The sequence below is a fragment of the Notolepis coatsorum genome (genome assembly GCF_963971535.1).
Source record: "Notolepis coatsorum genome assembly, chromosome: 8".
Taxonomy (NCBI): domain Eukaryota; kingdom Metazoa; phylum Chordata; class Actinopteri; order Aulopiformes; family Paralepididae; genus Notolepis; species Notolepis coatsorum.
In genome coordinates this window covers 73,836,701-73,850,051 of record NC_140172.1, presented here as the reverse complement: position 1 = coordinate 73,850,051, position 13,351 = coordinate 73,836,701, and the positions used below count along the sequence as shown (strand labels likewise).

At 43.6% G+C, this 13,351-nt stretch overlaps 1 protein-coding gene across 3 annotated transcripts in view; it reads right to left on the bottom strand.

Moving 5' to 3' along the window:
• The window catches only part of bcl9 (BCL9 transcription coactivator), a 172,992-nt gene that overhangs the window by 18,080 nt on the left and 141,561 nt on the right, over nt 1-13,351 (bottom strand). For all 3 annotated transcript variants that reach the window (XM_084320919.1, XM_084320920.1, XM_084320921.1), the window contains exons 4-6: nt 4,572-4,888; nt 3,061-3,168; nt 1,169-1,355 (exon numbers count right to left, since the gene is read on the bottom strand). In XM_084320919.1, the coding sequence (XP_084177045.1) occupies nt 1,169-1,355; nt 3,061-3,168; nt 4,572-4,888 (612 nt within the window). The remainder of the gene's footprint in view (nt 1-1,168; nt 1,356-3,060; nt 3,169-4,571; nt 4,889-13,351) is intronic.

The window sequence follows — 13,351 nt, the reverse complement described above, 5'->3', positions numbered from 1 at the left end:
AGAGGTTCAAATATAACTTCATATTTATTGGTAATTTGTTTCTTTATATCAGCATCCAGTTTCCACCACCGTATGTTAAACTCTTCCTGTGTTGACGTTAGAGCGTGACATCATCACTATGGCAGCTTACACGCTCAAAACGCAAACAAAACCCGGAGCACACCAAGACTGCAGTGTGTACACAAACCAGAGGGGGGAGAGGGAGGGGGGAAGTTCGCACCCAAGGACGGAGCGAGGACGTAGCGGAGCTGATTCGACCCCGAATGGCAGTGAGAAAGCACCCTAACAGTGTTGACAGGTACTAACACAGTGTTGACAGGTTCTAACACAGTGTTGACAGGTACTAACACAGTGTTGACAGGTACTAACACAGTGTTGACAGGTTCTAACACAGTGTTGACAGGTTCTAACACAGTGTTGACAGGTTCTAACACAGTGGTGACAGGTTCTAACACAGTGTTGACAGGTACTAACACAGTGTTGACAGGTACTAACAGTGTTGACAGGTTCTAACAGTGTTGACAGGTTCTAACACAGTGTTGACAGGTACTAACAGTGTTGACAGGTTCTAACAGTGTTGACAGGTTCTAACACAGTGTTGACAGGTTCTAACACAGTGTTGACAGGTTCTAACACAGTGTTGACAGGTACTAACAGTGTTGACAGGTTCTAACACAGTGTTGACAGGTTCTAACACAGTGTTGACAGGTTCTAACACAGTGTTGACAGGTTCTAACACAGTGTTGACAGGTTCTAACACAGTGTTGACAGGTACTAACAGTGTTGACAGGTTCTAACACAGTGTTGACAGGTTCTAACACAGTGTTGACAGGTACTAACAGTGTTGACAGGTTCTAACAGTGTTGACAGGTACTAACAGTGTTGACAGGTTCTAACACAGTATTGACAGGTTCTAACAGTGTTGACAGGTACTAACAGTGTTGACAGGTTCTAAGTGTTGACAGGTACTAACAGTGTTGACAGGTTCTAACAGTGTTGACAGGTTCTAACACAGTGTTGACAGGTTCTAACACAGTGTTGACAGGTACTAACAGTGTTGACAGGTACTAACAGTGTTGACAGGTTCTAACACAGTGTTGACAGGTTCTACCCACAAGCTGCTGGTCCAGAGAAAACACACAAAAGCGGGAACCCAGAGCCTCCTTACTTGTTGGCCATCTCCGTTGTGAAGACATAAACGACCTTCGACCCAGCTTTCTGACCGCTGGCAGGTTCTGTGGCAGAGCCCTGTCCTCCCAGTGCATTATGGGAGGGCGTGGAGGAGCGGCTGTGACCGGTGTTAGAGGTAGGATGGGAAATAGAGTCCTGGGGCTTCACATCGCTGGAGTTACAGTCTGCAGGAGACAAGAGAGGAGTTAGTCTGCAGGAGATGAGGAGTTAGTTAGTCTGCAGGAGATGAGGAGTTAGTTAGTCTGCAGGAGATGAGAGAGGAGTTAGTCTGCAGGAGAAAAGAGAGGAGTTAGTCTGCAGGAGATGATGGGAGTTAGTCTGCAGGCGATGAGAGAGGAGTTAGTCTGCAGGAGATGAGAGAGGAGTTAGTCTGCAGGAGATGATGGGAGTTAGTCTGCAGGAGACAAGAGAGGAGTTAGTCTGCAGGAGACAAGAGAGGAGTTAGTCTGCAGGAGACAAGAGAGGAGTTAGTCTGCAGGAGACGAGAGGAGTTAGTCTGCAGGAGACGAGAGGAGTTAGTCTGCAGAAGACAAGAGAGGAGTTAGTCTGCAGGAGACAAGAGAGGAGTTAGTCTGCAGGAGACAAGAGAGGAGTTAGTCTGCAGGAGACAAGATAGGAGTTAGTCTGCAGGAGATGAGAGGAGTTAGTCTGCAGGAGACAAGAGAGGAGTTAGTCTGCAGGAGATGAGAGGAGTTAGTCTGCAGGAGACAAGAGAGGAGTTAGTCTGCAGGAGACAAGAGAGGAGTTAGTCTGCAGGAGACAAGAGAGGAGTTAGTCTGCAGGAGATGAGAGGAGTTAGTCTGTAGGAGATGAGGAGTTAGTTAGTCTGCAGGAGATGAGGAGTTAGTCTGCAGGAGATGAGGAGTTAGTTAGTCTGCAGGAGATGAGAGGAGTTAGTCTGCAGGAGATGAGGAGTTAGTCTGCAGGAGATGAGAGAGGAGTTAGTCTGCGGGAGATGAGGAGTTAGTCTGCAGGAGATGAGAGGAGTTAGTCTGCAGGAGATGAGGAGTTAGTCTGCAGGAGATGAGAGGAGTTAGTCTGCGGGAGATGAGGAGTTAGTCTGCAGGAGATGAGAGAGGAGTTAGTCTGCAGGAGATGAGGAGTTAGTCTGCAGGAGATGAGGAGTTAGTCTGCAGGAGATGAGGAGTTAGTCTGCAGGAGAGGAGAGGAGTTAGTCTGCAGGAGAGGAGAGGAGTTAGTCTGTAGGAGACAAGAGAGATGATGGGATTTGCTGTGTTAAACAGTGGTCAGAACGGTGGCTGGTACTTAAGAGGCACTTCATCCATCCTCCTCGCACCGTGAACCCTCCGCTCACCAGCACCGAGCCCCAGGGGCCCCAGGTCTCACACCACGGCTGCATTAGTTAACTAGCCAGAGCTTAGTGTGAGGAACAGCATGGCTTGTGCTGATAATTAAGACTGTTCTACAGATTAAGATCATCAAATGGTAAGTAGTCTTTTTTATTTTTTATTTATTATAATGTTTTTAATTATCTTTATTAGCTTTTCTGGTCGTGCAGGACCGACAGCATTTTCTTGGCCACGCAGGACCGACAGAGGAGAGAGGGAGAAACTGGAGGAGAAGAGGGGAAGACATGCGGCATATGGTCACCGGGTCTGGGAAACGAACCCGGGACGACTGTTTCGCGACTCAGCACGCTATGTGGTGTGCTACTGGAGCGCCACATGGTAAGTAGTCTTTCAACTTTAACCCAACATAAACTAAACATAACCTCTAACCCGAAAATAACTCCAGTACCTTGTGGGGACTGGCCAATGTCCCCATAAAGACATAAAGTCCTGCTTTCATCACTCGTGGGGACATTTGGTCCCTGCAAGGGTAGGAAAACAAGGCCACACACACACTTACTGAAGAATCCTTTGTCATCCTCATCACTCTCTCCTCCAGAGCACCAGTCTGCTCCGCTGTATGGCTGCCTCCTCTCTGCCACACACATCCTCTTCACCCTGCTGCTGTCTGTGCTCACACACAGAGAGAGACACACCCACACACAGAGACAGAGAGAGAGACACACACAGACAGAGAGACACAGAGACACACACACAGAGACAGAGACACAGAGAGAGACACACACACACACAGAGACAGAGACACAGACAGAGACACACACACACAGAGAGACACAGAGAGAGACACACACACACACACAGAGACACACACACACACAGACACACAGACACACACTCAGTGAGTTTACAAATATGTGAGTCAAGGTTGGTGGCAATTCACTTCTAATTCAATCAAGTGAGGAAGCCATCTTTCTTCAGAAAAGAAAAGCAGGTGGCCATGTCAAGATTCCCTCATTCAGCCCATCATGGAATAACTGAGAAGGAATGCTTGAGCATTAGCGAATAAACAGCCATTTCCATTTTACACTTTCAATTCAAATAAACAATTAACTGACCCAGTCAACCCTTACAAAACAAACGTTACTCATTTTGATGGTACTTTCAGAGACAACCACGGAGATGAACTGGTCTGTCGTCAGTCTGTCTGTTGTACATCAACACCATGAGCGACTGACATTAAAATATCCCATGGGTTTTGTCATCAAGCATCATAGGAACTTGTTTAAAAATATCCCACCTTATAGTTTTCTGAAGGTGACCCATGTGGCCGAAATGCTGGTCCATTGAATTGAATCCATTGAATTTAGTTTACCACAAGACTCTATTGTGATTATTCAACTGTTCTGACACTTAACAGGTTAATTAGACTAGAGCTGACGGAAAGAATCCCAATATTCAAATTGGAAAACGTTATTTAATTTGAATACCAAACTGACAGTCGAATGTCAATTATAATATGAATATAAGGTGAACTGAAAATGCATCAATGGTTCTTTTGGATTTGAGAAAAATTTGCCTGTAATACAAACGAAAAAGCACCCCAATGTTTAATGATAGTTTCCTATTGGTACTACCCATAATAGCAAATACAACACACAATGAACTTGTTATTTGAAAGCATTTTACGCCTGCTTCACTGTGGTAATAACATGTACATTTGATTGTTAATATTCAAATTGATTTCATTCTAGCCTCTTCATATTCAAATGGTATTCCCAGGGGACACACCCTACAGTACGCCACTCTGGTATCTATAGGAGAGCACAGAGACACTCTGCTGACCCCAGACCTGCTGACCCCAGACCTGCCTAGTATCTATAGGAGAGCACAGACACAGAGGCATTTCATCTGCGACTCACTCGTGTGTGTGTGTTCCTGTGTGTCGCCCATCTCACATGTGTGTATTAATCTGCATGACAAATAAAGACTTCTTCATCTACTACAAACAACTGGAAATAAGTGTGAGCTGTTCTCCAGGGTCTGAGCTGTTCCCCAGGGTCAGGGTCTCACCCTTCTCCTCGCTGGTGGGCGCTCCGCTCTCCGGCTGCTCGTACGACTCCACGGAGGTGCTCCTCTCCCTCTTGACCTTCACCTTGGAGCCGGGTCCCGAGGTCAGACCCTGGCCGTTCTTCAGGCCCACCATGCCCCCCGCCACGCCTTGCACTCCTTTGGCACAGAGAGTCTTGGGGTCACAGGGCAAGGGCTGCGATTGGCCACCAGCGCTTCCCGGCTTCCCCTGATTGGGTAGTTTGGAGTCCATCTGGGCGGCGGTGGACGGGGACATGACAGGGGGCGACCGGACCATGACCTCAGTCTTGGGTTTAGGGCTGAAAGGTGCAGAGAGGGAGGAGGAAGAGACTGTATGGTTACTATGGTTACTGTGTTTACAGGGCACGAAATAAACGTTTTGACTCAACGGCCAGTGGCGGGTAGATGGGAAAATTCTACCCGCCAAGCATATTTCTTACCGGCCAAATATATATATATATCTAAAAAAAATCAGTACATTTCAAGTAGATAAGCTATTACGTTGAAGAATACACACTTAACACAATGGGGATGAACAACGGAGATCTCCGTGTTTCGATTCCACCCGTTGTGGACAGAAGCACGGATATATCCGTGGGAAGTTGTTATTGCTTTTATTACATATTAATAACCTATTCAAGGTCGCCGAGCGGCACTGCAGATTTACCCTACTCTTTGAATTCGAGAATGTGCAATACCGGCCAGATCCTCTTAGGGGCGCTATCGCGATAATGCAGTGTGCCCTGTGGCTGAACGGAGCATTCTTTTTTTTTTACTTTCAATGGAGTTTTATGTTAGCTCGATTCTGGATCTGCAGCCTGTAGCTTGGATTACGTTTTGCATCGCAGATTTCACCATGCAATAAGGGGATTTATCATCAGCCAATGGACATATCCATCTACCAGATGGCGATCGATAACGGGGAAATGCTCGGGGGATCCCACCGGACCACGGTAAAATCTTTTTCACGTAAAGGACATCCCGATCGGGCCTTGTTTTGATAGCCATCCATCCGATCGGCCTATGTGGTTAGTTAGACGAACACGGTTATTGGTAATCAATAATAAGAAACGACGTCCCCCGCCCCCCCCTTTCATGCATACATGCTTGGGGATCGTGCCGATCATATGCAGTTTGAGTTTTAACTGTAGCGTATCTATAACCGAAATGCCATTGGATTTAACGTTATTAGCTATTAGCCCTGTATCTCGGCTTCCAGGAAATATACTAGACCAAATCCGGTATAACGCTTATATTCACGGCGCTATAAAATGAGAACGTATTGATGAATTTTCTTTTTCTTTAAGCCATTTTGAAGGGACGGTTTATGGTCTCAATGGACAATGAGAATGGACAGATAGCAATACTATAAAGTATAGATTTAGCTCTACAAACAGCCCCACGTCCGTTTACATTTCCTGGTCCTCTTGAGATTAATTAGACTCATCCAAGTGGCCGCGAAAGTGTTAAAGAGGCCAGAGTTAAATTTGTACTCTCTCTCTCTCTCTCTCTGAAGTCTATACTTCACAACACACAATCTAAAACCCCTCCCTACCTCCCTCTCCCAAACCGTTCCTGCATGATCATGTACATTTATTTTGTATTATTTTTTTAACATTTAAATATCAACATTATCTGGCAATCCTCAGTAAATACTATCAAACTCATGTCATCTGGTCTTTTCGGCACACACACACACACACACACACAGAACTATGACCTCTGCCAGTGGGTCTTGGACTTCCTGACTATCCCCAGGCCATCAGGATGCTCAACGAACAATAACACGATGTAACGACCATCAAATGCACTCACAGCACACACTCACTTTAAACAAACAACTCACTGCAGCACCCACTTTAGAACACCTAAACACACTTTATATTTATTGGTAAAGAATTTGCACTACAACCCATACCTCATTACACCTTACTGTAAATTTTACCTAAATTGTACCTCATCCCATTTCTGCTTTGCACTATATAGTATATTAGTATATTCTTGTATAGTATATTGTATGGTAACTCAGTTACTTCTACTCTGCATTGAACATTGTACATATGTACATACTGAACACTTGTATTTTTTACTTACTATACTTATTTTATTTTATATTTATCTATTTTTGTCTAGCAATCTCTGGAGCGTAACAGAAAGAAACATTTTGTATAAAAGCATCTGTACTTCTGTATGACAATGACAACTAATAAAGAAACTTGAAACACACACACAGAAAGAGAGAGGGATGGAGAGAGCCCCGCTCCCCCTTACTCCAATAGCTGCGGCACTGCAGATATACCCTACTCCCTTTCTCTTTTTTTTTTTTTATTGGTCTTTTTCCCCCTCCATTTTCCTCCGATTTTCTCCCATCCCAATGTTAGTCGTATGCCAATTCCCAGTCCCTTCCTGGTCGCTGCGCACTTACCCCCCACAGTCAGATCATCTGGGAGAGTGGAGGCTACCACGTGCTTCCTCCGACACACGTCCAGCCAATCACCGCTTCTTTTCACCTGGCAGCGCGGATTCTCATTGAGAGGGCGTAGCGTGTGGGAGGACCACACTATCCCCCTCAAGTCCAATCCGCGCTTAGCAGGCGCCCCGACCGAACTGTAGGAGTCGCTGTTTACAACGACCCAGACCCACCCCGCCAGCTTCTCCCACCCTCTAATACAGCCAATTGTATTAGTGCAGACGGCCAGCCAAGCTGGTGACAACCCCGGAGCTGTGAGCTGGATTCGAACAGGCGAATCCAGCTCACAGCTCCGGGGCTGGTGACGAACGCAATCTCCGCTCGGCCACCTAACCGCCTTACCCTACTCCCTTTCTAACCTCAGATCAGCTGTTTTCTGTCTGAGCAAGATTGGCTAGTTTAGCTTAGCTAGCGGCTAACGTTATTTCCCCCCGATGGAAATGAATGACTAGAATGCCAAGCTTGTTAAGACGCATTGGAATTTACACTGCACATAGAAACAGCGTGAAAAAAAAAGCTGGGACTGATTTAGTTCGCAAAATGCGACCAAAGCACTCTGGAGCTATGCTATATGTCTTCACACACGGACGTTTGTCACGTTTCACAAGCTGTTGTTGTTGGGCGTATACGTAGCTACCGTGGGCTACTTCTGATTGGTGAGCAATGAGAGCACAGCAATTCTGATTGGTAAGCATGACTGGCACGCAAGAAAAAAACTTGAATCAAACTCGCTGTATAACGTATCCCAAATCGCAGGCTTTGCGATTTTCTAAAAGGCGACTGTCATAAGACCAAAACACACCGCAGTTTAAATTATTTTACATGACTATTTTCATTTTGTTACCCGCCATGTGGCGGACAGACCTCTCAAACTTATTTTGAGTTTAATTCTCATTATCATGCACATCTCACAAGAAGAAATAAAGACTTACGCATTCCTTTCTGTAGGACCTCTGTTGCCAAATTCTCATTTGTTTATCAAGGTGCAGTGATGTGGAATGATATACAAAATCTAATAGAAACATGTTCCACTTTAAATATATTTAAAAGTAAGATTAAAAAAGAACTACAGATCCTGTAGTCTATAGTATCCATGTGTATTTGTGTAAAGTCTTTTTAAATTCCCAACATTATAATAGTTGTATAATGCTGTATTGTATGTATGTGTGTATGAGAGAGGGATATGCGCATGTGTTTTGTGCATAATGTGGGGGGGGGGGGGGGGGGGGGGGTTTGTGTAGTCATCCTATATAGGTTTAAGAGGGGAGGTCGCTTATAAGCCCTTGGTTTTTTTTTTTTACCTTTCCTGCACATTTTAACTGTTCTTCTTTTTACTTATTTTATTCCAGAATGTATGTTTGTAAGTGCGAATAACAATAAACAAATAAACAAGACGCCAAACCTAAAATATGGCCGCCATTGGTGGGTGGCGGGCTCCAATTTCGTGCCCTGTGTGTTTACACTCAAGTTTCAAGTTTCTTTAAAGGGGAACTATCTTATAAATGGCCTTTTTCAGTGTTTAGCATTGTTTCCTAGCTATGTGGACTTATATTAATATGATCTATGTCTCTAATTCTCATATTGGCGCATTCTTCCAATTCTCCTCTCACAATATTCACCCTCACTGAACTGAGTCATCTGAAAATGTGCTGATTTGTGATGTCAGAGAGACTCAGCTGCATGAGATTCTGCTGAGACTCACACACACTCCACCCACCGTGGTTGGAGCCCAGGCTCAAAACGGCTTAAGATCTTGAGGTAGAAAAATGCTGTTTTTGAGGACTTGATTAGAAATACAAAACAATGAATAAAAAAAATAAAAATTACAGAGGTGTTCCATAAACTCACAGGAATTGTGTAAAAGTGCCCAAATAGTGAAAGAAATAGTAAAATAGTTCCCCTTTAATAGTTGTCATACAGAAGTACAGAATACTTTTATACAAAATGCTTCTTACTGTTACGCTCCAGAGACTGTGCTAGACAAGATAAGTATGAAATAAAAAGTATAGCATGTAAAATAGAAGTAAAAATAGAGGTCACAGTAGGGCTGGGCGATATAACGATAACGATAAATATAGCGATATATTTTAATAATCTATATCGAATATCGAAATTAAAAAAAAATCAAAAAATCGTTTTCGATTGGACAGACTTGTCTTTCTTGCCTGCAACTTAAAGTAATGGCTTTGCTTGTCCAAATGACAATACTGACCAAATTCAGATTTCTTTTTCTCTTCCATCTCGTCCATTTATTTTGTTTGCTTTCTAATTTAAAATACATTTTGAAACCGTCTGTACACAGTAGGCTATGTGTGCTAGCAGAACTAGACTCCAGTCACGAGTCACAGTGCACATGTGCGTGCGGTGGTTTGTCCACCAAAAAAGCACCAAAAGATCGAAAATAAACTAGCAGAGCCAGAACTGTTCAACTCCTCTGGAGCCACAGCCAGCAGAGAAGCCGGTTTACTTTAGCTTTTAAACCAGCTGCAGCCTGAGAACTGGAGTGTGAGGGGATGTAACACTAAAGATGGCGGCAATGACAAAGAATTGCTGCAAAATAAACATACATCTGTTGTTAATTCTTTTTTTTTGTATACTTATAACAATTAGATAATTATCGATATCGAGAAATAAAATAAAATTATCATATCGTTATCGCGATATGATTTTTTTCCATATCACCCAGCCCTAGGTCACAGTGTACAGTATAGACATATGTACAATGTTCGATGCAGAATAGAAGTAACTGAGTTACCATACAATATACAATGCAATGTACTAGGGCTGACCTTCGAAGCTTTTTTTGGCAATCGAAGCTTCGGGGCCGAGCTTCGATTTTAATTCGAAGCTTCGGGGCCGAGCTTCGATTTTAATTCGAAGCTTCGAAAAAAAATAAAAAATGTTTTTTTTTTTAATTATTATTATTATTATTATTATTATTATTATTATTATTATTATTATTATTATTATTATTATTATAATTTTTTTTTTATCTTATTTCATTTCATTTCAACCTTTATTTAAAATCGTAAGCATCTGAGGTTTCCCTCATTTACAGAAACGACGATTGTACAGTACATAATAAAAACAATATTCACAGAAATTTAAACACCAGAGTAAAACAAATTAAAAACGTTTAAAAATAATTTTAAAATATCAACTAAAACAGTTACAGGTAGTCACACAATGGTCTGAAATCATACATTTAAACATTCCAAGGGAAGGGAGAACCTCCAATTTTAGCGTGAGTTGAAGGACATTCCATGAGTTAGAGGCATCAAAGGAAAAGGCTGACTTCCCTAACTCAGAACAAATCTGAGGAACCCTAAGAACCATCCAGTCATTCGATCGAGTTGAATAGGTTCCAATATTCCAATTTAACAGTGAGGAGATATAAACAGGTTGTTTACCAATAAGGGCTTTAAAAATAAATAAATACCAGTGTTTGTTGCGCCTTTCTGCAAGAGAAGGCCAACCCACCCTATCATACAGGACACAATGGTGAGTATCATATCTGTCACCAGTTATAAATCTGAGAGCTGAGTGATATGCAGAATCCAGAGGTTTAAGAGTTGATGCCGCAGCATGCCTATAAATTACATCACCATAGTCCAAAACTGATAAGAAGACTGATTCCACAATTCTTTTTCTACTAAATAGAGGAAAATTGGATCTGTTTCTGTACAGGAAACCAATTTTCTGTCGCAGTTTAGTGGCAAGATTTTCCACATGGAACTTAAATGTTAATTTCTCGTCAAGCCACAGGCCAAGATATTTATACTCAGTGACTCTCTCTATACATGTTTATGTTGTGGGACTTGTACAGCACTTTCATAAACGTTGTTGTTTTTAAATGTGCTCTATAAATAAAGTGGGTTGGACTAATTAATTAAGTAGCCCCTTTCGTGACTGAGCCAACAAGGTTTCACTCGGCTGTGTGATTTAATTCAAGGTGGATCGCTGTTGTCGTTTGAACAACTTCAGATTTCATGGGAACTACCAATCCCCCAAATCAAGAATGTTTAAGATGAATGAAGTAAGATTTTGATTATTTGAAATATGGCCTGTGTAGACTAAACTATGCACAGAATTATGTCAGTCTACAAGGTCCGGATTCTACATGGTCCGGCAATGTAGACCTTGTAGACTCCACTACAGACCAATTATCAGTGAATGTTCATGCATTTTTAAGAAGGGCAACTTCCACAAAAAAACAAAGAACTCACAAAAACATCTCAGTAGCACCTTATCTAAATTTTATTTCCTATTTTGTTTATTGATCCCAGTGTGGGATCGCAAGAAAGGATGAAACGGGAGACGGTAGTCGAGTCTTTCCTTTACTTCCCAACATAAATTACATACATCAAACAGAGTGCAGAGGCGTTTAACGTTACTACTACAAAGTGACAGCAGCCAGCTGACAGCTGACAGGTAGAGTTGTTCCGATACCGGTATCGGAAATGCCGCCGATACTGCCTAAAATGCTGGTATCGGTATCGGCGAGTACACGTAAATTCTAGCCTCCGATCCCATGATGTAATTTATCTCCTGCCGAGTCCTGCGGAGAGTGAGGATTATAAAATGAACATGTTTTAAAGTGTGATGCTGTGTCATTTTAACAGCAGATACACTTTCTTAAATTCCATTGTCCCCGACAGTGCGGTGTCACGGGGAGCTCGGACGGGAATCGGGATGTGTTTGGCTGGTGTTATGATAGCATTAGCTGGAAAGATAGCTAGTTGGAACAACATCCGCTTTTAACGTTACATCAAATCAGATGATCGCCTGTCCTTTCTCCAGGACCTAACACTGTCCGTGACCGTCTATCAACAATAATGCACCCACTATTTAAGTTAAGTAGCTACGGACTAGCGTTAGCTGACTATTACTAACGTTATCTTAATGTCAATGCGGGAAGTCGAGCTAGGTCAGTTAGCTTAGCTTGATAACGTTACCGTGTCTAAAGTTGGTGCTATTCACATAATCCAGCAATAATGGCTGCAGACCTGCAAGCAAAGTACAGCAAGTGCCAAAGGATAAGAGTCTGAGGCGGAGTTTCAAAAGAGAATGTTGAATATTTATTTTGCATCAAAAATCACAACACGAACGTTCTATCTGCCACTAGCTTACAGACTGAATAGGGTATATCTGCAGAGCCACTGAGTAGCGAGTGCAACACCGTTTAATGTCCGTGTGGATCATTGGAGTAGGGTATATCTGCAGTGCTGCAGCCCATACTCATTGATTAATGATACTAATACAAATCTATACAATCACCTGTTGTTGAATAAATACCATACGTTCTAGTTATTACTAAAAAACAATATAACAGTATCTAAAAAAAAAAAAAAAAAAAAAAAAGTATAATTTATATAATTAAAAAAAAAAAGATTATGCACTGGTATCGGATAAATATCGGTATCGGCCAATACCCAAAGCTTAGGTATCGGAATCGGATCGGAAAGGGAAAAATGGTATCGGAACATCTCTACTGACAGGTGACCTAATATACGTCACCAAATACCCACACCGTTCCCAGAATCCCCAGGCTTAAAGGAGCATTCCTCTGCTCCTCAAGTCCAGTGAATGTCTGCACCAATTGTGCGTGATAAGTGTCACCACACAGGCCCCCCCAGAATTCACAATAACCCCCCAAAAGATCATCCACAGTCAACGAGGCGGGGGCGGATCAGGCGCCCAAAACGAGTCCGTATCACCCGTGCAGGGGTAGAGGTGGGGATTGGGGCGTGTGGGGCGTGTGGGGGGGATTCAGGAGATATGAGGTGACTAGAGGGAAAAGCAGTTGGCAGGGGCCGGGCAGGGGGTCGTCCACGCCGCGGGGGCCGGGCCAGTTCAACTGGCCTGTCTAGGTCCAAATGGGCAGGCTTGAGCCGGTCGACCGATACCCGCTCTGACCTTCCTCCAATGTCCACCATGAAGTTCTTAGGCCCCGCCTCCAGGACGCGAAAAGGGCCGTCGTAAGGGGGCTGCAGAGGAGTACGGTGGCTGTCATGGCGAATGAAAACATACCTGGCTGACTGCAGATCCCTAGGCATGTAGGACTGCGGGAGGCAGTGCTGGGAAGTTGGGACTGGGGTGAAAGCACCGGCGCCATCCCTGAGCACAGTCCGAGATGAGGTGACCGACCAGGGAGCCTCGGCATCCGGGAGGAACTCCCCAGGGACACGCAGCGGCTGTCCGTACACCAGCTCAGCAGCCGAGGCCTGCAGGTCTTCTTTGGGGGCGGAGCGCAGGCCAAGCATGACCCAGGGAAGCCGGTCGACCCAGTTGC